Raw genomic sequence first — 23,643 nt, 5'->3', positions numbered from 1 at the left:
CACCTCCTGATCCTACTGCAAGGTATCGGTGACCCTTTCCTTCCACCCGAGATGACCCCCAGTGCAGCAGCATCAACCTGCCAGCAGAGGCTGTCGGGCTCTCCGCACCTGAAACCGGAGGATGATGGTCCAGATGAGGCCGAGGGTGAGACGGTGGTTCCCGTCCACGATGTCGTGGGACCCCACATTCTCCAGGTGAACCCGCTGCTCCTTCAGGAACTGGAGGGCCTTGTCCACGTTCTCCAGTGAATGGATTCGCATCCGACCCCGGGTCGGCTTGGGCTAGGCAAGAGAAAGAGGGGCGTCAGTCGAGCTCACCCGTCGATGACAAACGACTCCATCCGAGTGGATCAGAGACACACCAACACTGGCTCAACCCTGGTGTATCTCAGACTACATCTTGCCTCCCCAACCTGAACTGAACTGAGGGCCACTCACTCAACGCACAAATGATGCCAAACGTTAATAATTCAAAAAACTGTTACAGCAGAGAAATCATCACCCTCCCCATACCTAGTGACACAGGCCATTCAACCCATTGTATCCATGACAGCTCCCAAGGAGCAGATCCATTAATCCCAATCCCCCTCTCCTTAGTTCCCTGCAGCCTTTCAGTTTATTCTTCATCACATGCCCCGTCAACTCCCTTTTAATTCTTTTTTGCCATTAATCTACACTTAAGGTTAATTTACTGCAGCCAATTAACCTACCAGCACGTCTTTGGGATGTGGGAGGAAACCGGAGCACCCGGGGGGAAACCCACCCAGTCACAGGGAGAACGTGCAAACTCCACACAGACAGCACCGGAGGTCAGGATTGAACCAGAGTCCCTAGAGCTGTGAGGCAGCAGCAGTAACTCCCCTCACCCATTTCTCATTCCCCTCCCCATTCTTCCACACTCTCTCTCCATCATCCTCTTCTCCTCCTCAAATCTTTCCATTTCCCATCTCCCTTGTCCCCCAGGCCTCATTCCCCAACTCCATCCGCACCCATCCACTTCCTGCTCTCTCCCCAAATCCTTCCCCAGAAGGGCACCAGGACGCTCAGCAGGCACCCCGAATGTCAACGCACCAGCTGCTCCCCCGATAGAACCTCCAGCAGTTTGGTCAGGACACAGCCGTCGCGGAGGTCCACGTAAAGGTCCGTGATTTGGCACAGCGCCCGCGCCAGGTGGGAGTTCACCCACTTGGTGAAGGTCTTCTTCTGGACGGCGTCACGCTCATCTGTGAGGGGGAGGCAAGGAAAGGGTGCGGTTAAAACACTGAGGCTGTGCAGTGAGGGGGCCAGTACTAGGCATGCTCAGAGTGCCGACAGCTTACAGAGAGTACCAGTGTTCAGGATGCTTCTGGGCAGACTCAGAACATACATAGAACAGTACAGCATAATACAGGCCCGTTGGCCCACAATGTTGTGCCGACCTTTAAACCTCGCCTAATACTATCTAACCCCCCTCCCCCCACATATCCCTCTATTTTAAATTCTTCCATATGCTTATCCAGTAATCTCTTCAATTTGACCAATGTACCTGCCTCCACCACCGCCCCAGGCAGCACATTCCATGCCCCAACCACTCGCTGGGTAAAAAACCTCCCTCTGATATCTCCCTTGAACTTCCCACCCATTACTTTAAAGCCATGCCCTCTTGTATTGAGCATTGGTGCCTTGGGAAAGAGGCACTGGCTGTCTACTCTGTCTATTCCTCTTAATATTTTGTACACCTCTATCATGTCTCCTCTCATCCTCCTTCTCTCCAAAGAATAAAGCCCTAGCTCCCTTAGTCTCTCCTCATAATGCATCCTCTCTAAACCAGGCAGCATCCTGGTAAATCCTCTGCACCCTTTCCAATGCTACTGGGTCCCATGTAATTCTGCCAATGTCCCACCAGTGCAGGCAGTTTGGGCCCCAAGGCAGTGAATGGCAGCTGGAACGAAGTCTAAGACCACCTCTCACTGTGGTCGTCAACTCTTCTGTGAGCTGCGATTTGCTCCAGCGAAAGCCTAGACATCCAAATGCACTTTCCCCTGTAGGGGGTGCAACACCTGCCCTGAGACCTCCTCCCTAAACACCATCCATGGCCCTAAACAGCTCTCCCAGGAGAGGCAGTCGCTCACGTGCACCTCTGCTGGCGTTACTTACTGGATCCGGTGCTCCCAACGTGGTCTCCTCTGCATCGGTGCGACCAGACGCAGATGGGGTGACCGCTTTGCCAAGTACCTGCGCTCCATCCGCCGTGGCCATGGCCATCTGGAGCTCCCGGTTGCCAGCCATTTTAATTGTCCTCCCCATTCCCACACTGATGCATCGGTCCTCAGCCTCCTCTACTGCCAGGGTGAGGCTAAATGCAAACTAGAGGAACAGGGCCTCGTATTCCGCCTGGGTGGTCTACAACTTGACAGCATGAACATCAAATTCTCCAATTTCAGGTAAACTGCTCCCCCTCTGTCCCCTTTTCTCTCCTCCTGATCCACCTGGCCCCCATCACCTTCTCTTTCCCCTCCCTACCCATCACCCACACACTCCTCCCACTGGTTCCTCACCTCTCTCCCTTGATTCCATGCTCCACCTTCCTCTCCTATCAGATTCCACCATCTGCAACCCTTTGTTGCCTCCACCTCTCACCTCCAAGCCCCCATCGCTATTTCCACACTCCATCTGCCTATCAACCCCCATTCACCTGGATCCACCTGTCACCTGCCAGCTCTTGCTCCACCCCTTCATACTGGGTATCTCCCCTTTTATCTTTCAGTCCAGATAAAGGGTCTCGACCCAAAAATTTGACTGTCCATTTCCCTCCACAGATGCTGCCTGACCCGCTGAGTTCCTCCAGCATCTTGTTTGTTAATACTGCTTAAGCACTTGGCAGAAAGGAGCAGTGCATACATTAGAGTATCTCTCTATTTCAAGTGAGAGCAGGCAAAAAATGTTACAAAAGCGAGATTGAGGGCTCTTTATTAAAATGCATATAGCATTCGAAAACTAGGTAGGTGAATTAACAGCACAATTAGAAATACAGGTAGCTTAATTTATGCTTTTCTTGTGAATGCTGCTTATGTGACACTATGTGCCTGTGATGCTGCTGCAAGCAAGTTTTTCATTGCACTTGTACATACATGTCCTTGTGCAGATGACAATAAACTCGTTTTAACTTTGACTTTAATGTGAATTGGATAGAAAGCAATTGATGAATTAGAGTACACTATTTGTATTACACGGGCCACATTGGTTATAATGTGATTTCTATCGGGAACTAGAGAACTACTTAAGAGTTACTTTGGAAGCTGACAAGCAGAAAAAAAAGCTTTCTGTCTTGGGGAAAAAACATTTCCATGTAACCTCCCTGCAGTGATCAGACACATTGTCCTCTCAAGAACACAGGCTGCTAGTTTCACCGCAGGCGGCCAGTGGAAATTGACAAGCAATCGCTTCGATTGACAAGGTCGGGCAGGAGGTACAGAAGCCTAAAGTCCCATGCCACCAGGTTCAGGAACAGCTACTTCCCTACAACCATCAGGTTCTTGAACTGACCTGCACAACCCTAACCCTACCTCAGCAACGGAACACTATGGACCACCTCTCGCACTACCATGGACTTGTCGTTTTTTTGCACTAGTGTCATGTTTTGCACAGTCTTTCTTTTCTTCACTGTGTTCCATGTGTTGTCTGGAACTAGGTGCCTATGATGCTGCTGCAAGTTTTTCATTGTACCTGTATATCTCCATGCATATGACAATAAACTCGACTTGACTTGTGCAAGGATGCTCTATTAAACAATGTAACATACAGCCTTTTTAACTTGCAGTGACACAATACATTTAAAGCAATTAAAAATGCCTTTATTTTTGAAAATCCTATGGAAAAAAGTCCAAAGCTCTCTAGCCCCCAGTTATATTTAAGCCCTGAGATGGTGGTTGGCACTTCTCTGTAATACCCAGTACACTCACTGTGTCTTGCACTGGCAAGGTTTATCACAAGCAATTGTGAAGATTGGCCACATTTGTCGAACAGTCACAGAGAGAAGCAGCACAGAGACAGGCCCACCAAGCCCATGCTGACTGTCAAACACCCCGTTACACTCATCCTACCTTAACCCATTTTGTTCTCCCCACATTCCCATCAGCTTCCCCCAGACTCTACCACACACCTACACAATTTACAACAGGCAATTAACCTACCAACCCACTGTTATGAGTGAGAAAAAAAATTCGATGGGTCTCAAAAGCAAGGACTCTGAACACAGTCTGGCAGTAAACGATTTTATTTACAAAAGACAAGCGTGGGAAAATGGTAACAGGAATAACACACACACACATGCAGTCAGTTTATGAAGAGCGTGAGGAAATCGCACTGGGGGTAAAGTACACACACACACACACACACACACACACACACACACACACACACACCAAACTAGGTACATACAATCAAGGAAAAACAATACGATACCCGCCACCCCTTGACTCAGTGCAGGCACAGCTCTGTGCTACTAGGGACACTAACTAAAACGCTCCCAACCCTTAAACAGTGCACACCTCACCAATGATTCCTCCAGCACTGTTCCACGGTCCTCAGCCTGGAGTGAAGCAGGGTGATCCCTTGAAGATGGCAAAGAGAAAGAGCCGAGCACATATGGTGCCCTTTATAGAGCTGGAGGGCTGGGGGGTCCAGCCCAGATAATTTACAAAGGCCAATGGTCAGGTGTGTGCTGACGGGTGGGGCAGAGCCAAACCTTGATTGGCAGTGCTGTGTCTTCCAACCAGGTAGTGGGCAGTGCTGTCACGAGACAGCCACGACCCTCCACAATACACTCGTGCATCTTTGGGATGTGGGAGGAAACTGGAGCACCTGGAGGAAACCCATGCAACCGTACAGAGAATGTGCAAACTCCACACAGACAGCACGGAGGTCAGGATTGAACCCGAATCGCTGGAGCAGAGAGGCAGCAGCTCTTCTCTCTGCAGCAGTGTACCATTTGTCTGGTGTGTGAACTACCAGCTTCAGGTGGAAAAAGGCAATGGGCCAGGTCACCTGCCAGTTCGTGCTCCTCCCCCTCCCCTTTTATTCTGGCTTCTGCCCTCTTCCTTGCCAGTCCTGATGAAGGGTCTCGGCCCGAACGCCGACTGTTCATTTGCCTCCATAGATGCTGCCTGACCTGCTGAGTTCCTCCAGCATTTTGTGTGCGTTGGGCAAGAACACATGACCAGCAGGTAGTGGACTGCCCGAGGTGATCACCAACCAGGTGACTTCTGACTGCCCATTGGCTGAAGCTGGTCACCTGTCACACCACTGACAGTGGGGGATCTCCCAGCCTTTGGGTTAGCAGTGCAAGCTTCCCAACCTCTACCGAGGGTCTTCAACACATCTAGCTCACTTTGTGGGATACTCAGAAGGATTCCAGAGTGGGTACATTATCATTCTTACAAATAAACCAGACTCCAAATATCAAAGGTTTTTTTTAAGTACGATAAACATATTCTACTCTTTTTTCATCCTCTTGTGATGGGAGAGGAAAAATAAAGATTTATGTCAAAAGTAACAGCAAAATAAACCTCAGCAACTAGTCTGAGCCCACTTTACCTATCAATGAGCTCACATCAACACAACACAGGAACAGGCCCTTCGGCCCACCATGTTGTGCCAAACTAATTACTAAACTGATGATGCCCAATTACACTAATCCCTTCTGCCTGCACATGGTCCATATCCCTCCATTCCCCGCACATTCATGGAACTATCTAAGAGCCTCTTAAAAGGTCTCTATTGTATCTGCCTCCACCACCACCCCTGGCAGCATATTCCAGGCACCCACCACTCTGTAAAAAAAAACTTGCCCCGCACATCTCCTTTGAACTTACCCCCTCTCACATTAAATGCATGCCCTCTAGTGTTAGACATTTCGTTCCTGGGAAAAAGATACCAGCTGTCTACCCTATTTATGCCTCTCATAATTTTATAAACTTCTATCACCCACGCGGTCACAGGGAGAACGTGCAAACTTCACACAGACAACGCCAGAGATCAGGATTGAACCCGGGTCACTGGAGCCGTGAGACTGCAACTCTACTCGCTGCATCACTGCATCGTCTACTGTGTCACCTCTTGCATGCACTAATGTAACCAGCAATGGGTGGGATCCACTGTTGGAAGGACTTCTCCGTTCCACCAATCCAAACTTCTGATGCATCCATTGCTGACCTAGATTCAAGCCCGTTCTTCAGACAGAGTTCCTCTATGCTGATGACCCACCCAGCTTCCTTCCCTGCTGAAAGCAGGGCAGTGTGCCAGTAGAGAAGGAGAGTGTGCCCCTAGAGTAGGGGAACATATCATCGTGTGAGCAGGTAATGAGATCAACACCGTAACCACATTGGACTGACAGTGCAAGTAGCTGTAGTGGAGCTGAGTGTTAATGGGTGCCCAAGATTTGCCTGGGGGTGTATTTACTGTATGGCAGGGATATTTACAGGACAGGTTATGGTATTGTATTGTGAAGGGTCATGGCTGTCACGTGACACCATTGACCACCTGGTCAAAAGTCACATCACTGTCAATCAACGTCTGGCTCCACCCACCCATTAGTGCACACACTTGACCATTGGCCTCTGTAAACACCTTTGTACCTGGCCCTGAGCCATTGGCTCATTCGAATTACCTGGGCTGGACCACCCAGCCCTCCAGCAGTATAAACAGTGCCACATGCTTGGTTCTGCCTCTTGTATCTAAGGGATGCTGAGGTAAGCTATGTACTGCTTAAGACAAATTAGTTAAGGATCCCTGGGAGCAGAGACCCGATGCTTGCACTGAGTCGAGGGGTGGCAAGCATCGTCTTGTTGATTTGTTTGTACCCAGTTTGTTTTGTGTGTGCATGCATCTCACCCTTGTTGCATTTCCCCTGTGTTTGTGATCACCTGTGTATGTGTGCATTCACTCCTGTTCATCCTGTCCCATGTTGTCTTTGTAAACAAATCATTTTAACTCCAAAGACTGTGTTCTGACTCCTTGCCTTTGAGACTTTTTGAACTTGTCTTACAACGGGTATCTCCTGTGGTGGGTGAGGTAATTAAAGGGGAGGGCAGTTATTTTCTGAGCAAGCACACACCAGGTGGGGGTATGCTTGTCCCAGGTGGTGGGGGTACAGTAAAACTCTGACAATCCAGCACCCTTGGGACCTTGATAGTGCTGGACCTGCAGATTTCTCAGACTATTGGATGTCACTGCTATTAATACCCAAACACACACTCTATTTCACTTGTTTTTCCACGTTATACAGTAGTATAATACATTTTCCAATGAACCAGTGAGTTTAAACAGAGTGGGAAATATACAAGCCTCCCAAACCCCAGATCCAGCCACAAACCTACCCACGTTCCCAAACCCTGGTATTCCACACTCCGATCCTGGCTCCAGCCCACTGTCCGGATCCCAGCTGCACACTTCACTTGCGGTCTGGACCCCTGGCTCGCATTCTGGATGAATGCATAAGGCAGATGCCAGACCGTCAGGACTTCACAAGTTTTGCTGTATTAATTGCAGAGAGTTTTGATTTAATTCCATGTGACTTACCAGCCAGTGCTTTAATCCTTGAGGATTCAAAAAGCTTGGAGGAGCTGTGCTCCTCTTCCCGATGGCTCTCAGAGGTTTCCCTGCAACTGTTGATGTTGTATTGTCTTTGGACCTCCATATTATCCAGGTCTGTGGTTGTGGATGACATCTTGTCAGAAATCCTACGGCTCAGAGTGGAAGGTAGAGGTCAGAATCTGAGAAAAGTAAAGCAATAATTACTTGAAGATATAGGACGCATCTTAAAAACATACTGAACTCTGCCTTGACTGATCCATATATTCACTACCCTCTGGACAAAGAAAATTTCTTCTCATTTCTGTCATGAACAGCCAGCCCCCTATCTTGAGACACAAGAGACTCTAGATTCTGGAACCTGGAGCAACACACAATCTGCTGGAGGAACTCAGTGGGTTCGGCAGCATCTGTGGAGGGAAATGGACAGTGGACATTTTGGGATGAGACCCCTCATCTGGACTAAAGGAAGGGAGATAAGCCCCTCATAAAGAGGTGAGGGGAAGGGGGTTGGGGCAACAGCTGGCAAGTGATAGTTCCTCCAGCAGTTTGTTTTTTGCTCCTTACTTTGCTCCTGGTTCTAGGCACCCAGTTGGAGGAGGATGAACAGCCAGAGGTCAAGCTCTATATTGGTCCCAACAACAGAGGTAGAAAAACATAGGACATCCTACAGGTAGAGTTTAGAGAGCTAGAAGCAGTGGTAATCTCAGGATTACTCACAGTGCCGCATGCTACTACGCAAAGAGATAGGAGACTGAGTAGGTGAATGCATGGCTGGGAGATGGTTCAGAGGGACTGCTTTAGCTTGGTAATTGGTTTATTACTGTCATGTGCACCAATATACAGTGAAAAGCTTTTGTCTGCATGCTATCCAGGAAGATCATTCCATATACATGTACATTAAGGTAGTACAAAAGGAAAAAAAGGTGTTACAGTGACAAAGTGCAGTGCAGGTGGACAACTAAAGTGCAGGGGCCATGATGAGGTAGATTGGGAGATCAAGGGTTCATCTGCAAGTTGTTCAATGTTTGCAAATACCCCCGCCAGCTGATCTGCACAGGATCTGAGGACAGGGCCAGAGACTCCATCTGGGTCAGATGCTTTCGGCAGGTTCACTCTCTGGAAGACTGATCTTCTGTCCTCAACGGTAACCATGGGTTCAACTGCATTGGCGGCCATTGGGGTGGGTGGTGACATACCGATCCTCTTCTGTTCAAAACGTGCATAAAATGTGTTAAGCTCATCAGAAAGGGATGCACTGTCGACGATGCTACCTGACTTTGTTTCGTCGCCCGTTATGGCATGAGAGCCCTGCCACAACTGACGGCTGGTCTGGGACTCTATTTTGGACTGATATTGTCTCTTGGGATCTCTGGCCTAATGATTGGGAGCATTTGAGAACTCATCAAGAAGACTAAGAAATTGATAAAGAAAGGCAAATTAGAGTATGAGTGTACATGGGGGGAAAAAATCAAACAGATTGTAAGACCTTTATGTTAAAAGGAAAAGACTAGCTAGGGAAAGTGTAGGGCTCTTATAGAGAGAGAAAGGAGAATTTATAATGAGAATAAGAAAATGGCAGAAATTAAACAATTACTTTACCTCTGTCTTCATGGAAGACACACGAAACCTGCTGGATATTTAAAGCACCAAGAGTCTAGTGAGAACAAGGAACTAAAGGCACTACTTATCGAAAAATAGTGCTGCAGAAGTTGGTGAGCTGCAGAGCTAATACATCCCATGGATTTGATTATCCACATTGAAGAGTTTTGAAAGAGGTAGCTTTAGAGAAAGTGGATGCTCCTGTAGTCATCTTCCAAGGTTCTGTAGATCCTGGGCTGGTTCCTGTGGACTGGAGGGTAACAAGTGGGACCCCACTATTTAAGGAAGGAAAGAGAAAACGGGGAACTACTGATCTGTTAGCCTAATGCCAGTGGTAGGGAAACTGCTGGAATTAGTAATGAAGTATACCTTGAAAAGAATTATAGGATTGTGCAGAGTAAACATGGATTTATGAAACAAAACTTGTGTTTGGCTAACTTACTGGACTATTTGAAGATGTGACTGGTAGAATAGATAAGGGGGAACCTGTAGAGAGCAGTACAATGGCACAGCTAGTAGATCTGCTGCCTCCCAGCTCCAGAGAGGGAGGTTTGATCCTGACATCCAGTGCTGTCTATGTGGAGTTGGGACATCCTCGCTGTGACTGCATAGGGTTCCTCGCACCTCCCAAAGACGTGCAGGTTGGTAGGTTAATTGGCCACTGTGAATTGTCCCTGATGTGAAGGTGTGTGGTGGAATTTGAGGGAGTTGATGGGAATGTGGGAAGAATAAAAAATGGATTTGGTGTAGGATTATTGTAAATGGTGTTTGGTTGGTGCAGAATCAGTGGGATGTACGAATCCATGACTCTGAATGTGGTGCATTTGGATTTCCTAAAGCTCCCACACAGAAGGTTAGTAAATAAGGTTAGAGCACATGGAATTGGGGGTAATATCCCAACATGGATTGAGAATTGGTTGTTGGACGAAAAAAGCAAACAGTGCAGGAAAAAATGGGTTGGCAGGTTGCGACTACTGGGGTGCCTTGGGGATTGGTGCTTGGTCCTTAGTCCTCAATCTACATCAATGATCTGGCTGAGGGACCCAAATGGGACATTTGCAAGTTTGCAGACAATATTAAACTTGGTGGAATCGTGAATAGAGAGGAGGATGTAGAGAGGCTTCAAGAGGTGTGGACTAGCTGAGAGAATATGGGAGAACAAGGCAAATGAACTATGATGTGAGGTCATCCACTTTGGTATACATTATAGATCTCTGTCTTGGAGGCTGGCGTCAGAACATCCTTCAAGAGGGTGAACCCTCGCAAGGCATCAAGCCCTGATGGTGTACCTGGCAGGGTACTGAAAATCTGTGCTGACCAACTCTCCGGCGTGGTCAAGGACATCTTCAACCTTTCACTGCTGCAGTCAGAGGTTCCCACCTGCTTCAAAGGGCATCAATCATACTAGTGCCCAAGAAGAGCAGGGTGAGCTGCCTCAATGTCTATCACCCAGTAGCACTCGCATCTACTGTAATGAAGTGCTTTGAGGTTGGTCACGGCTAGAATTAATTCCTGCTGAGCAAGGGCCTGGACCTGTTGCAATTTGCCTATTGCCACAACAGGTCTACAGCAGATTCAATCTTACTGGCTCTCCACTCGGCTTTGGAGCACCTAGACAACAGCAAAACATCATCCATCATTCAGGACCCTCACCACCTGGGACATGCCCTCTTCACATTACTACCATCGGAGAGGAGGTACAAGAGCCTGAAGACCCACACTCAACGTTTCAGGAACAGCTTCTTCCCCACCGCCATCAGATTTCTGAATGTTCCATCAACCCATGAACACTACCTCGTTATTCCTCTTTTGCACTATTTACTTATCTTTGTAACTTAGTATTTTTTAATTCTTTACATCGTGCACTGTACTGCTGCCACAAAACAACAAATTTCATGACATACGTCAGTGATAATAAACCTGATTCTGAAAAATCGCGCATCAGTTGAATGGTGAGAGTGGAAAGTGTTTATGTTCAAAGGGATCTTGATTGGCTCGTACCAACATGCAAGTGCAGCAGACATTTGAAAGGGCAAATGATATCTTAGCTTTTAACAAGAGGGTTTGATTAAAACAGCATGAAATCTTATTACAATTGAATAGGGCCTTGATGAGACCACACCTGGAGTGTTCTGCAGTTTTGGTCTCCCTACACAAGGAAGGATGTACTTGCCAGAGATAAATGCAGTGAAGGTACACCTGGCTACTTCTAGGGATGGCAGGTTTTCCATACAAGAATGAGTAGACTGGAACTATGTTCTATAGAGTTTAAGTCAGAAGATCTCCTTAAAGCTTACAAAATTCTGACAGGATTGGCAGTGAAGAAACAGATCCCTCTCCTCACTGTTTTTATCTTTCTCAGTTCTGATGAAGGGTGTAAAACACTGACCCTGTTTCTCTCTCCACAGTTGTTGCCTGACCTGCTGAGTGTTTCTGACATTTTCTGGTTTTATTTGCAGTAACAACTTCACTCTACGGCTCTAAATGCCACAACTGCGGATGAGTGCAGAGAAGTTAACCTTTTCCAATGACAGCCATTTCATTCTGCACACCAGAGAATGGAGTTTTAATTGGGGAAAGCAGGGATGTACTTTGACCAGCACAGCCAATCGGACAATAGAATGTGGCTGTTTTTGCTCTTTTCCCATTTTTAAACTAAGGCACAATATAATCGGGAAATTTTGGAACATGGCTAGGATTAAACTTACCAATAGATTTTAGTCAGATTTTGATGTATAAGTTAAGAAAAGTGTAGTTAAGAATAGGTAACTAAGTACTTTCCCTATCTATTGCCTCTGAATGCAGAAGGATATCTCACATATGCAGCTTTGCAGGTGGGTTTGGTTGTGAGGGAGGGAACAAGCTGTGAAAATGGGTGGTGAGTTTATAGCAAGCATGGCTCTCAGACATGCAGTTACTTGATAGCACCATATTATTAATTAATGGAGAGAGAGAGCAAGACATAGATGACTGAACTGCCTATGCAAAACGGGTATATTAGATCAAAGTTACCTTTTTTGAACTACTTTCAAAACCACTGATTTGGTGCTTGAAGAATAGTATTGGCCAATATCTGTAATGTCTTTAGGGTGATGATTTTTGTCTTTTTTTTAAATCAAACAGCTTCAGCTTTGGTAGTGGGGTTAGATTTTTTGTAATAAAATTATTCCAATTTATTAATATTAGTTATTGTTTACGTTTATTAATATGAAGTATTGTGATTTCAAGTGTGATTCAATACCATGTGTTTTGTAACATTTTGTTTTTTCTTTTGTTTCATGTACTTTGTATTTTTTTATTTGGAATTAATAAAAATATTGAAGAAAGAAATCAAAGTTGAGATTAGAGACAAATATAGATTTTGGATGGGAACATTGGGGATTGAGGACAGGTAATAATTAATCACATCAAATGCAGATGTTTTAAAGGAGTTTGTTTGTGGCCAGTGTTATTTATAGTACTTCATTAAGGAAGTGAGCTTGTAAACCAGAAATGGTTAATCAGATTCCATCTATACTGTAATAACAAAGGGGAATTATATGACTGTCATGGTAACTAACGTATTGGTCAGGGCAGTGATACTCTGATGGGGAGCCACAGATGGAGTCAGACCATGTGTAAACTAATGGTCATTAAGCAGAAATCCAACATCTCCAAGGTTTGGGAATGGTGGAGAAAATGAACCAGATGTTAAAAAGGGACTCGGGAAAGGCCATTTGGGAAACCATCATGTCGTGTGTAAAACCAATCACAATGACTGATATGAAAATAAGGGCAACTGAAATACCAGATTCATCCTTACTAAGTGAGACAGGAATGATACCAGCCAGCAGAATAACAGCAGAAAATGCTCAGGTCAGGCAGCATCTGTGGAGAGAGAAATAGTTCATGTTTCAGATCTGGGACCGATCAGATCAGAAGTGATGAAGAGTTCTAGACCTGAGATATTCGCTCTGTTTCTCTCTCCACAGATGCTGCATCCCGCTGAGTGTTCCCTGACATTTTCTGGTTTTATTTCAGATTTCCAGCATCTGCTGTTTTCTTTGATTTCCGTACTACTGGGTGGATGGTCGGGGGGGGGGGGGGGGGGGGAGAGCGGGAGGGGGAAGAGGAAGAGGAGGTGTGGGGCTTCTGAAGAACACGGTCAGGAGGGATGTTGTAGAGTAACCAATCAAAGGATACGAGGCAGCTAATAAAGGAAAGGCAGAAAGGAGGGCAGTTTAGACAATTCTTCCTGTAGGAGAAAGACCAAAGGGAAGAGCAACCCTTGGACAACATTAAATCTTTAAATTTTAAATTTTATTTACAGCATGGTAACAGGCCCTTCCGGCTCAATGAGTCAGCACTGCCCATCTTAAACCCAAATTAACCTACCCATACATCTTTGCAATGTGGGAGAAAACCGGAGCACCCGGAGGAAACCCACGCGGACACGGGAGAACGTACAAACTCCTTACAGACAGCGACAGGAATTGAATCACAATCGCTGGTGCTGTAATAGCGTCGCGCTAACTGCTATGCTACTGTGCCCATCTCATTCAATGGCAGCAGCTCAGACTTTCAGTACCAGACTAAATTGTCAAATGCCTGAACATGGAACATTACAGCACAGTACAGGCCCTTTGGCCCACAATGTGCTGACATATTATCCTGCTCTAAGATCTATCTAACCCTTCGCTCCCACATAACCCTCTGTTTCTCTATCATTCATATTTCTATCTGAGAGTAGATCTTGTGCTCAAGTTCTTGACATGAAACTAATGATTTGGGGGCGGGCAACAGGCTCCTGATCTCCCATGGCTGGCGCAGAGCAGATTGTAGGGAAACGGATGGAGGGATTGGAAAACAAGGATGGAGAAGGCTTCAGCTGAATCACTGCCAACCTGGTTTGCAAGCACAATGCTTGCGAAAAGAGAATGGTGAAAGTTAGTCGAGGGCAGAGTCCTGTGTAAGTTTGGAGTAGAAGGAACGAGGTTAACCACAGGAGCAACGGGAACACTGTAACAAGAGGTAACAGAAGCCTGGATGAGGATCACTGGGGCAGAAGTGTGACATTACGAGAGCATGGACGTGTGGTCCAAAACTGTCTTGGGGTCATATCTGACTTGGAGCTTGTAAACTGTATGCCTTAGTATCACACAGTGGCAGGGAGTGAGGGGCTGGGACTGGAATACATGTGGAAACTGATGCTGTGCTAGGAGATACCATTCCCCAGGCAAGGTGCATTTGGCACAGATAATGGAGCCACTGCCTCACAGCTCTGTGACCTCCGGTGCTGTCTGTGTGGAGTTTGCACGTCCTTCCTGAGACGCTGTGGGCTTACCCTCCCCCCGCTGAGTTCTCCAGTTTCCTCCCACATCCCAAAGACGTGTGTTTTGGTGGGTTAATTAGCCCTGGTGCGTGGTGGAATCTGGAGCAGGGTGGAGGGGAGGGTGGTGTTAGGAACGTGGAGAGGATAAAATGGGTTAGTGTAGGATTAGTGTAAGTGGGTGGTTGATGGTTGGCATGGACTTGGTGGGCTGAAGGGCTTGTTTCTGTGCTGCATCGCTCTGCGACTCGATGAGAAACTGGAGGGCCAGCAGTAGACGCATGGGCACACTGAAGGTATCGGTTTAGATACCTTCGGTTGGGATTTCAAGCCAGCACAGCATCCCAGAACACTTTCCTCCTCCCTCACCTCATCCAGGAGGAATTCTTGGTCTCCACCCCCACCAGTGGAGGTGGGGGTGTGGGGGGTTGATCATTCTCCAACCAGGGGTTCACACATCCCTTTACTGGATGTTCCCTTCTCAGTGACACTGCACTGCTCCTGTCCTCGGCAGTTCAGGAGATGCTAACCACGCTCCTCTTCCCTGCCAACCCTCGCGTATCTGCTGACCATCAGCCTTCCCCATTCGTTTAACCCTTGGATAGTTCCTCTCCCCTCTCCCATTCCAAACTCCCCAAGCATTCCCGCTGCCACTCCCTCCTTCCCTGACCTCTCAACTCCCAAATATTTCATCGTTCTCCTCCCCTCCACGCACCGTCCTTCCTAACCCCCTTCCCTACATAGGGCTGGAGGACGGTGTTGAGGCAGAGGGATGGAGCAGGCACAAGCGACAACCCCTGCTTCAACTTCCTATGTTCTTCCCATACTCTGACCTCGTGGCCTGGAATATCTCCAACTCCACCATTCTTATCAAACCAGAGGATTAATGCCGGTTCATTCACGAATGCCAACTGTGGAAAGCCAGAGCACATTGCAGCCTTCCACGCTTCAGGTCAAATTCTCTAACTTTAGATAACATGGTCTTTTCCTCTTGCCTGTACAAAAATCTCTTCCACCTGCTATCTTTTAATGTTTTCCCCTCTGGCCTGCTGGACACACCCCAGGACATCAGAACCATACCAGCCACAAATCACACAACCAGAACACCTTATCCCATCTGCTGGAGGTATCCACTCAGAAATATTCCCCTGGCTTCACCCTCATTTCACTGCTGCCCAGACTAACATCTCTCCCTCTCTTTCTCAGTTCTGATGAAGGGTTCCTCATCTGAAATATTAACTGTTTTTCTTTGCACAGATGTTGCCTGACCTGCTTAGTTTTTCAATTTTATGCTTTTTTTTCCTTATCCCACACACATAATGCCAGTGAGCCCTATCACATTTACGACTTATTACACAAGATAGAGTAGCTAAAATGCTGATAACTGTCCCAAGCCATTTCGCTTGTCCTAGCGCAGACATTCCGTTTGTTCTACGCATCAGTCCCCCACCTTCCCTCTTACTGAAAACCTACTTCCAGCTCTCTTTCCCAGTTCTAACCAAGGGTCACAGACCTGAAATGTTGACTGTTTCTCATTCCAACAGATGCTGCCTGACCTGCTGTTTTTCTCCCCAGTATCTCTGCTTTTCTTACAAAACACAGGATTACATGTGTGCTGAACTTCCAATCTAGTAGGTAATCTCAGATTTAATAGGTCAGACCAAAGTTCTGCAATCCTGCCCAATCTGGTCCTGGGAACTGAGAGCAGGAGGCCCCATTCCCAATAATGTCAGAGACCTGTTGAATGCAGAATGTATTTGCAGCAAGTACATAGGGTGCCCATAATATGTCAGTATTTTTACAAGGGCTTCATCATCACCAAATTCTGTCAATACAAGGATGATACCAGGTCTGGAGGGCTTGAGTGATAAGGAGAGGCAGGAAAAGCTGGGGCTTTATTCTTTGGATCCCAATCAATGATCAAAGTGATGGAAACAATTGACAAAGCAATCAACCATACTCTCTAATAACCTGCTCACAGGTGCTTGGTTTAGCTTTTACCCAGGCCATGTATCTCTACAAGTCATTGGAGCCTTGGTCCAAACATGGACCAAAAAGTTGAATTCCTGTCCAACTGCTCTTGCTATCAGAATGCCCTCATAAAACTGAATGGCATCAAGGGGTAAACACTCCAATGTCATAGTCAATGGCTGCAGTCATACCTCAAGAAGGCAACATCTAGTGTCAAAGCCCCCCACTATCTGGGCCACGCCATCTTCTCACAGCTACCATCGGACAGGAGGTACAGAAGCCTGAAGTCCCACACCACCAGGTTCAAGAACAGCTACTTCCCTTCAACCATTCGGTTCTTGAACCAACCTGCACAACCTCAGTACGGCAACACTATGACCACTTGGCACTACAATGGACTTTTTTTGTTCTGTGTTCTTCCTTGTATAATTTATGTTTTTCTTGTGAATGTTGTGTCTCTAATGCTATGTGCCTGAGATGCTGCTGCAAGTAAGTTTTTCACTGCACCTGCGCGTACATGTTCTTGTGCATATGGCAATAAACTCGACTTTGACCTCAGACAAAGGTGCTTGTGGTTGTTGGAAATCAATCATCCCAGCCCCAGGATACCACAACAGCATTTCCTCAGGGCAGTTTCATCTTCAGCTGTTTCAACAGAACGTGGAAGAGTACAGCACAGGAACAGGCCCTCTGCTAAACTAATTGAACTAGTAATTAAAAGCCTAACCAAACTAATCCCTACTGTCTACACATGGTCCATATCCCTCCACCCTGAATATTCATGTGCCTATCTAAGAGCCTCTTAGATGCCTCTATTGTATCTGCCTCCACCACCACCCCAGCAGCGCATTCCAGCACCCACCACTTTCTGTGTAAAAAAAAACTTGCCTCACACATCTCCTTTGAACTTACTCCCTCTCACCTTAATTGCATGCTCTCTAGTATTAGACATTTTGATATTGGGAAAAAGATACCAGCTGTCTAATCTATGCCTCTCATAATCTTATAAACTTCTATCAGGTCTCCCCTCAGCCTCTGCCACTCCAGAGAAAACAACTCAAGTTTGTCCAACTCTCTTTATAGCACCTGCCCTCTAATCCAGGCAGCATCCTGGTAAACCTCTTCTGCACCCTCTCCAAAGCCTCCACATCTTTCCTATAATGAGGCAACCAGAGTTGAATGCAATACTCCACATGCGGCCTAACAAGTGTTTTATAGAGCTGCAACATAACTTGGCTTGACTAAGAAAGGCAAGCATGTCTTCTGCTGTCTTGTGAGCAACTTTGGGCCCCCTACCCAAGGAAGGATGCACTGGTCCTGGAGAAAGTTTCTGGGCCTGTACTTAGAGGAGTTCAGAAGGACGAGGGGTGTCTCATTGAAAGCTACCAGATGCTGAAAGGCCTGGATACAGTGGACGTGGAGAGGATGTTTCCATTAGGAGAGTCTAGGATCCGAGGGCACAGTCTCAGAATAAAGGGACGTCCCTTTAAAACTGAGATGAGGAGGAATTTCTTCAGCCAGAGGGTGGTGAATCTGTGGAATCCGTTGCCATGGAGGGCTGTAGAGGCCAAGTCAATGGGTGTATTTAAGGCTGAGATTGATTGGTGAGGGGGTTAAGGGTTATGGGGAAAAGGCGGGAGAAGGGGGTTTTAAAAAAATCAGCCATGATTGAATGGCGGAGCAGACTCGATGGGCCGAATGGCCTAATTCTGCTCCTATACCTTATGGTTTTTACCACCCTATAACGTGTGCAGACACTTTTAGGGAGCTGTGGACTTGGACCCCAATATCCCTCTGTACATCAATGCCTTTACACCTCACAACACCTCACACTTGGCCGGATTAAACTCCATCTGCCATTCGTTTTGTCCAGCTTGCTTTGTCAACAACCTTCATAGGATCAGAACTGGGGGCATTAGCTGATGACAGGATAATGTTGAATTCCAGTCACAGTTGGTCAGATAGTACATGCCACATGATGCCAGACCCCGTCAAAAGAAACCAGACCTCCACAGACAGAACAAAACAATATTGAAGATCTGAACCGTGGGCTGGTCTTCAATTGTATACTGTCTGTCTGGGAGTTATGCAAAGGCATTTCTAGGCCCAGGTCGGATGCAAATGTTGAGAAGCCTGGACCTTCCAGGCACGGTACTACCGACGGAGCCATTGTGTCTCAGCTCAGCGTTCAGTTGCCGGCGATGCCCCTGATGGCTTCAACGGGGATAGAAACAATCTTTCCCAAATAAAACAATGGGAGCCCAGGGAGGGAGAAAAAAAATTGCAAAGAAGGGGGAAAATAGGGAATTTTAAATTTGCAAAAAAAAGAAAGGTAATAAAAAGAAGGAATAATGAAATAGGGCTTATTTTGCATTAAATGCAAGGTTAAGGCGAGGCCGCAAGAACATTTCTCGCTGTATCCATCAGACAAGCAATGCATTTCCTCGGTTAATATTCCCAACCTGTTCAATGCAAGGACCTGCTGTAAAATACACTGTACACACTGCCCTGGTTTCACACACACACACACACACACACACTTACACTCAGTTGATGGAGAGGCTTCCAGCACAAGCTGCTGAAATCCGGCGGCTGGCTGCGGATCCTGGTGAAGTTTTTTTTCCGCACTGGGTTGCGGAGATTCGGCGGGTTTGGAGCCACAGAGAGAGGGGGAATCCGGATGGAAAATGCTGCTGCCACTACCGCTGCACAACAGACAACACACCGTCCCGCTCTGTCACCCCCGGCCCGTTTGCGGACGATTTATTATTTTTTTTGCGGAGACCCCGCCCCGCTGACCTGGACCTGGACCTGGTCCCGGCCCTTGCCCCTTTACTCACCCACTCCGGCCGCTACCTGCAGCCGCTAAGACCACCGCCCGCTGCGCTCCGGACACGCACGGGTTTGCGGGACGGCGCTGCGGCACTCGGGTCCCGCCCCGCACCGCACCCTCCAGTGGCTGGCATCAAGGGACTGGGGACACGGTGGGGCTGGAGATAAAAGGGAAGAAAGCCGAATGGGTATGAAGACTTACATTTCTATAGCGCCTTCCCCGTCCCTGTCAGGAACTCCCAATTGTTACCTACTGAGGTTTGGGTTCTGGGGTAGCTGATGAGGCCAATGTGGGACCCCTAGACCCCCAGATGAGGAAAGAGATGGATAACCAGGTGAGTGGGTGCAGTGGGCAGTGGTGTATTCCTACTGCCAGTTACACAGGACTTCTATGTGCTGTACAAGTCGCTGGTAGGACCACACTTGGAGTCTTGTGTGAAGTTCTGGTCGTCCAGCTACAGGAAGGATGGGAAGAGTGCAGAAATAATTCACCGGGATGTTGCCCAGACTGGAGGGCTTGAGTTATAAGAAGATTCTAGACAGGCTTGGATTTTTTTCCCTGGAGTGTAGGAGGCTGAGGGGTGACCTTATAGAGGTTTATAAAATCATGGTAGGACTAATATCAGGAGGCAGTACACTCTTAAGGGCAAGACCCTTAACAGTGTTGAAGAGCAGAGAAACCTTGGGGTATAAGTCTATGGCTCATTGAAAGTGGCTACACAGGTAGACAGGGTGATTAAGAAGGCTTGTGGAATGCTTGCATTTATCAATCCGGGCACTGAGTATAGGAGTCAAGAAGTTATGATGCATCTCTGTAGAAGTCTGGTTAGGCTGCATTTAGAGTATTACGTGCAATTCTGATCACCTCACTATAGGAAGGATGTTTAGAGAGGGAGCAGAGGAGGTTTACCAGGATGTTGCCTGGATTAGAGGACATGTGCTATCAGGAGAGGCTGGACAAACTTGGGCCCTTTTCTCTGGAGCGGCGGAGGCTGAGGGGTGATCTGTTGGAAGTGTATAAAATTATGAGGGGCATAGATAGGGTGGACAAGCAATATCCTTTTCCCATTATTGGGAGATCCAATACCAGAGGTGTTGCATTTAAGGTGAGAGGGGGTAGGTTCAGAACAGACATGAGGGGTACGGTTTTTACTGAGAGAGTGGTGGATGCCTGGAATGCGTTGCCTGATAGGGTGGTGGAGGCAAATTCATTGGGGACTTTTAAGAGGGGCTTGGGTGAGCACATGAATGAGAGGAAAATAGAGGGATATGGGCATTCTGTAGGTAGGAGGGAATAGCTATGTCAGCATTGTGGGCCGAAGGGCCTGTTCTGTGCTGTACTGCTCTATGTTCTATGAGGGGCATAGATAAGGTGGATGGTCACACAGTCTTTTTCCCAGGGTAGGGGAGTCTAAAACTTCAGGGCATGGGTTTAAGGCAAGAGAGGAAAGATTTAGAAGGGAACTGAGGGGCAACTTCTTCACACAGAGGGCGGTGCGTATATGGAACGAGCTGCCGGAGGAAGTGGCAGACGTGGGTACGATTACAATAACTAAAAGACATTTGGACAGGTACATGGATAGGAAGGATTCAGAGAGATATGGGCCAAACACGGGCAAATGGGACTAGCTGAGGTAGACATCTTGGTAAGCAAGGGTGAGTTGGGCCGAAGGGCCTGTTTCTGTGCTGCATATCTCCATGACTCCCTAACCCTAGTGGATGGACTTGAGGTTCTCAACACCATCCCAAAAGCTTCTTCTCCACTTTGAGCAGTCACGGGCCAGAGATTCCCAGGAGTCAGTGGGGAGTTTACATATTTTCCGAGGGATTTTGGAGGACATCCTTGAATCTTTTCCTCTGTCCGCTTGGTAATCCCTTCTCTGAGAGGGTGCAGAGGAGGTTTAGCAGGATGCTGCCTGGATTAAAGGGCATGTGCTATCAGGCTGGACAAACTTGGGCTCTTTTCTCTGAAGCAGCGGTGGATGAGGGGAGATCTGTTGGATCTCTGCACCCTGAGAGAGCACGTAATAGAGAGTCTGGTTCAGGGACCCTAGCAGCAAGTATGTGAGCAATGTACCTGCCCAGTGCAGCTGATTAGGTGTAGCTGGGGCCTCAGTATTGGGGATGTTGGCCAGGGACAGGACACTTTATTGGTTTCCCTGTCCTTCCAGTACATTGGGACAATTTTGCAGAGACAGTGTTGGTCGCATTTTTTCCAATGCCTTGTGGTGGTTGTTGGAGGTAGTCCTGGTCTCAGAAGCATATGAGGGTAGAGTCATGTGCCAGGTATGAGGTCTTGATCGTCAAGCAACCTTTTCCTCAGACGGCTGAGGGCTGTGCTCACTCACCAAAAGGCGATGGTGAATTTCATCATTGGTGTCCACTTTCGCTAAGAAATGTTTTCCAAGATCTCTGAGGTGTCAGATGGGACTAGCTTGGATGGGAATTTGGTCAGCATGGACCAGTTGGACCAAAGGGCCTGTTTCTGTGCTATATCACTCTATGATGCATGTTTTCCAGGGTCTCGTGGTGAACTTTCATTGCTAGACGGCAGTGCTCACGTATTTTATCTCACAACATAGAATGAGTCCATTCAGCCCACTGAGTCTATGCTGGCTGAAGAACATTCACATTAAACTGATTCCCCCGGTTATTTCTCTGTAACTTATTGTCTCTCACCTCCCCAATTCTCCCGCCAGCCATCGCCATTTGGGGTAATACAGCAGCCAGTTACCCTATTCAAACTGCACACCTTTGGGATGTGGGAGGAAACCGGAGCGCCCAGAGAAAAGCCACACGGAGTACGTGCAAACTCCACACAGACAATACCAGAAGTTAGTATTGAACTCAGGTCTCTGGCGCTAGGTGGGAAGGTTGGTAGGGGATCTGTGACTTGAAGATGTTGACTGCAAGTCCCTTCCTCTCACCTGTTTCAGTGAATGAGTTGATGATGGCTTGGAGCTTGTCGTAAGTACTGTCTGTTACTGCAGCTCCACTACAGATGGGATGACCTTGATTCTGAAGTGTAGTCACTGAAGGTTGAAAACGTTTAGAGTCATACGGCATGGAAACAGGCCCTTCAGCCCACTGAGTTGGCACTATCAAACCCCCATTTCCACTGTTCCCATTTTATTCTCCCCACATTCCCATTAACTCCTCCTAGATTCTCCCACTCACCTACACACTAGGGGCAATTTATAGCAGCTAATCTACATGGGATTGTGAAGGGAAACAGGAGCACCCAGGGGAAGTCGGTGCATTCAAAGGGAGAATGTGCGACAGTGCCAGAGGTCAGGATTGAACCCAGGTCCCCAGAGTTGTGAGGCAGCAGCTCTTCCAGGTGTGCCACTGTGCAGCTGGTGAAGATTAGCTCCTCTCCTACAGGAGGCTTGATGAAGCTGAGGTGCATTGTGGCAAGAAAGATTGGGGCATGTTGGGGCAATGACCATGTTGGGACAATGGCTTTGTTGTAGACCTGATGTGCAGGGTCAGCAAGGATAAGTCAGGGTGAGTAATTGAAATGGAGGACAGTGCTCCACAGACTCTCTTGGCTGATGGAATCAAAGGCTTTAATAAGGTTGAAAAATGCTGTGTATTGTGGCTGGTCTCTGTACATCCCTTGACATTGTCAAGCAGTGAAGATCATGTTCTCTGGGCATCCAGATGGATGGAATCCACACTGTGATTTGGGGAGTCCATTGGGAGGGGGTAGTAGAAGTTCCTGGTGATGACCTTTCCTGGGATGACCCCTCTGCAGTTACCAGTCGGACATCTGCTCTCTCGAAGGTGGTCTCTGAGGCCCCCCAGTATATCCACTTCTTCCCAGATGCAGATGATAAGATTGTGGATTTGTGACTGAAGAGGAGGTGCACCTGGTTGATTCCGGGGATGAGGGGGTTAAGCCTCTGAGGAGAGATTGAGTCGCCTGGGATCATACTCGCTGGAATGAGAGGGGAATCTTATAGAAACATATAAAATTATGAAAGGGATAGATAAGATAGAGACAGGAAGGTTGTTTCTACTGGTAGGTGAGACTAGTACTAGGGGACATAGCCTCAAGATTCGGGGGAGTAGATTTCGGATGGAGATGAGGAGAAACTGCTTTTCCCAGAGACTGGTGAATATGTGGAATTCTCTGCCCAGGGAAGCAGTGAAGGCTACCTCATTAAATATATTTAAGACAGAGTTATATAGATGTTTGCATCGTAGAGGAATTAAGTGTTATGGGGAAAAGGCAGGCAGGTGGATCTGAATCCACGGCCAGATCAGCTATGATCTTAATGGATGGTGGAGCAGGCTCTACGGCCAGTTGGTCTATTCCTGCTCCCACTTCTTATGTTCTTATGTTAAGTTTGGAGGAT

General features: G+C 47.4%; 1 protein-coding gene across 3 annotated transcripts in view; it reads right to left on the bottom strand.

Moving 5' to 3' along the window:
* The window catches only part of LOC127586341 (spectrin beta chain, non-erythrocytic 1-like), a 146,234-nt gene extending 126,805 nt beyond the window's left edge, over window positions 1-19,429 (bottom strand). For 2 of the 3 annotated variants that reach the window (XM_052044205.1, XM_052044207.1), the window contains exons 1-4: window positions 18,995-19,429; window positions 7,558-7,751; window positions 1,072-1,223; window positions 109-282 (exon numbers count right to left, since the gene is read on the bottom strand). In XM_052044205.1, coding sequence (XP_051900165.1) covers window positions 109-282; window positions 1,072-1,223; window positions 7,558-7,705 — 474 coding nt within the window. In that variant the 5' untranslated portion in view covers window positions 7,706-7,751; window positions 18,995-19,429. The remainder of the gene's footprint in view (window positions 1-108; window positions 283-1,071; window positions 1,224-7,557; window positions 7,752-18,994) is intronic. The other variant, XM_052044206.1, reaches the window with a different exon arrangement.
* Window positions 19,430-23,643: the final 4,214 nt, after the last annotated feature.

This window comes from Pristis pectinata, chromosome 35 (genome assembly GCF_009764475.1).
Source record: "Pristis pectinata isolate sPriPec2 chromosome 35, sPriPec2.1.pri, whole genome shotgun sequence".
Classification (NCBI taxonomy): domain Eukaryota; kingdom Metazoa; phylum Chordata; class Chondrichthyes; order Rhinopristiformes; family Pristidae; genus Pristis; species Pristis pectinata.
This window is presented reverse-complemented; position numbering and strand designations above follow the sequence as displayed.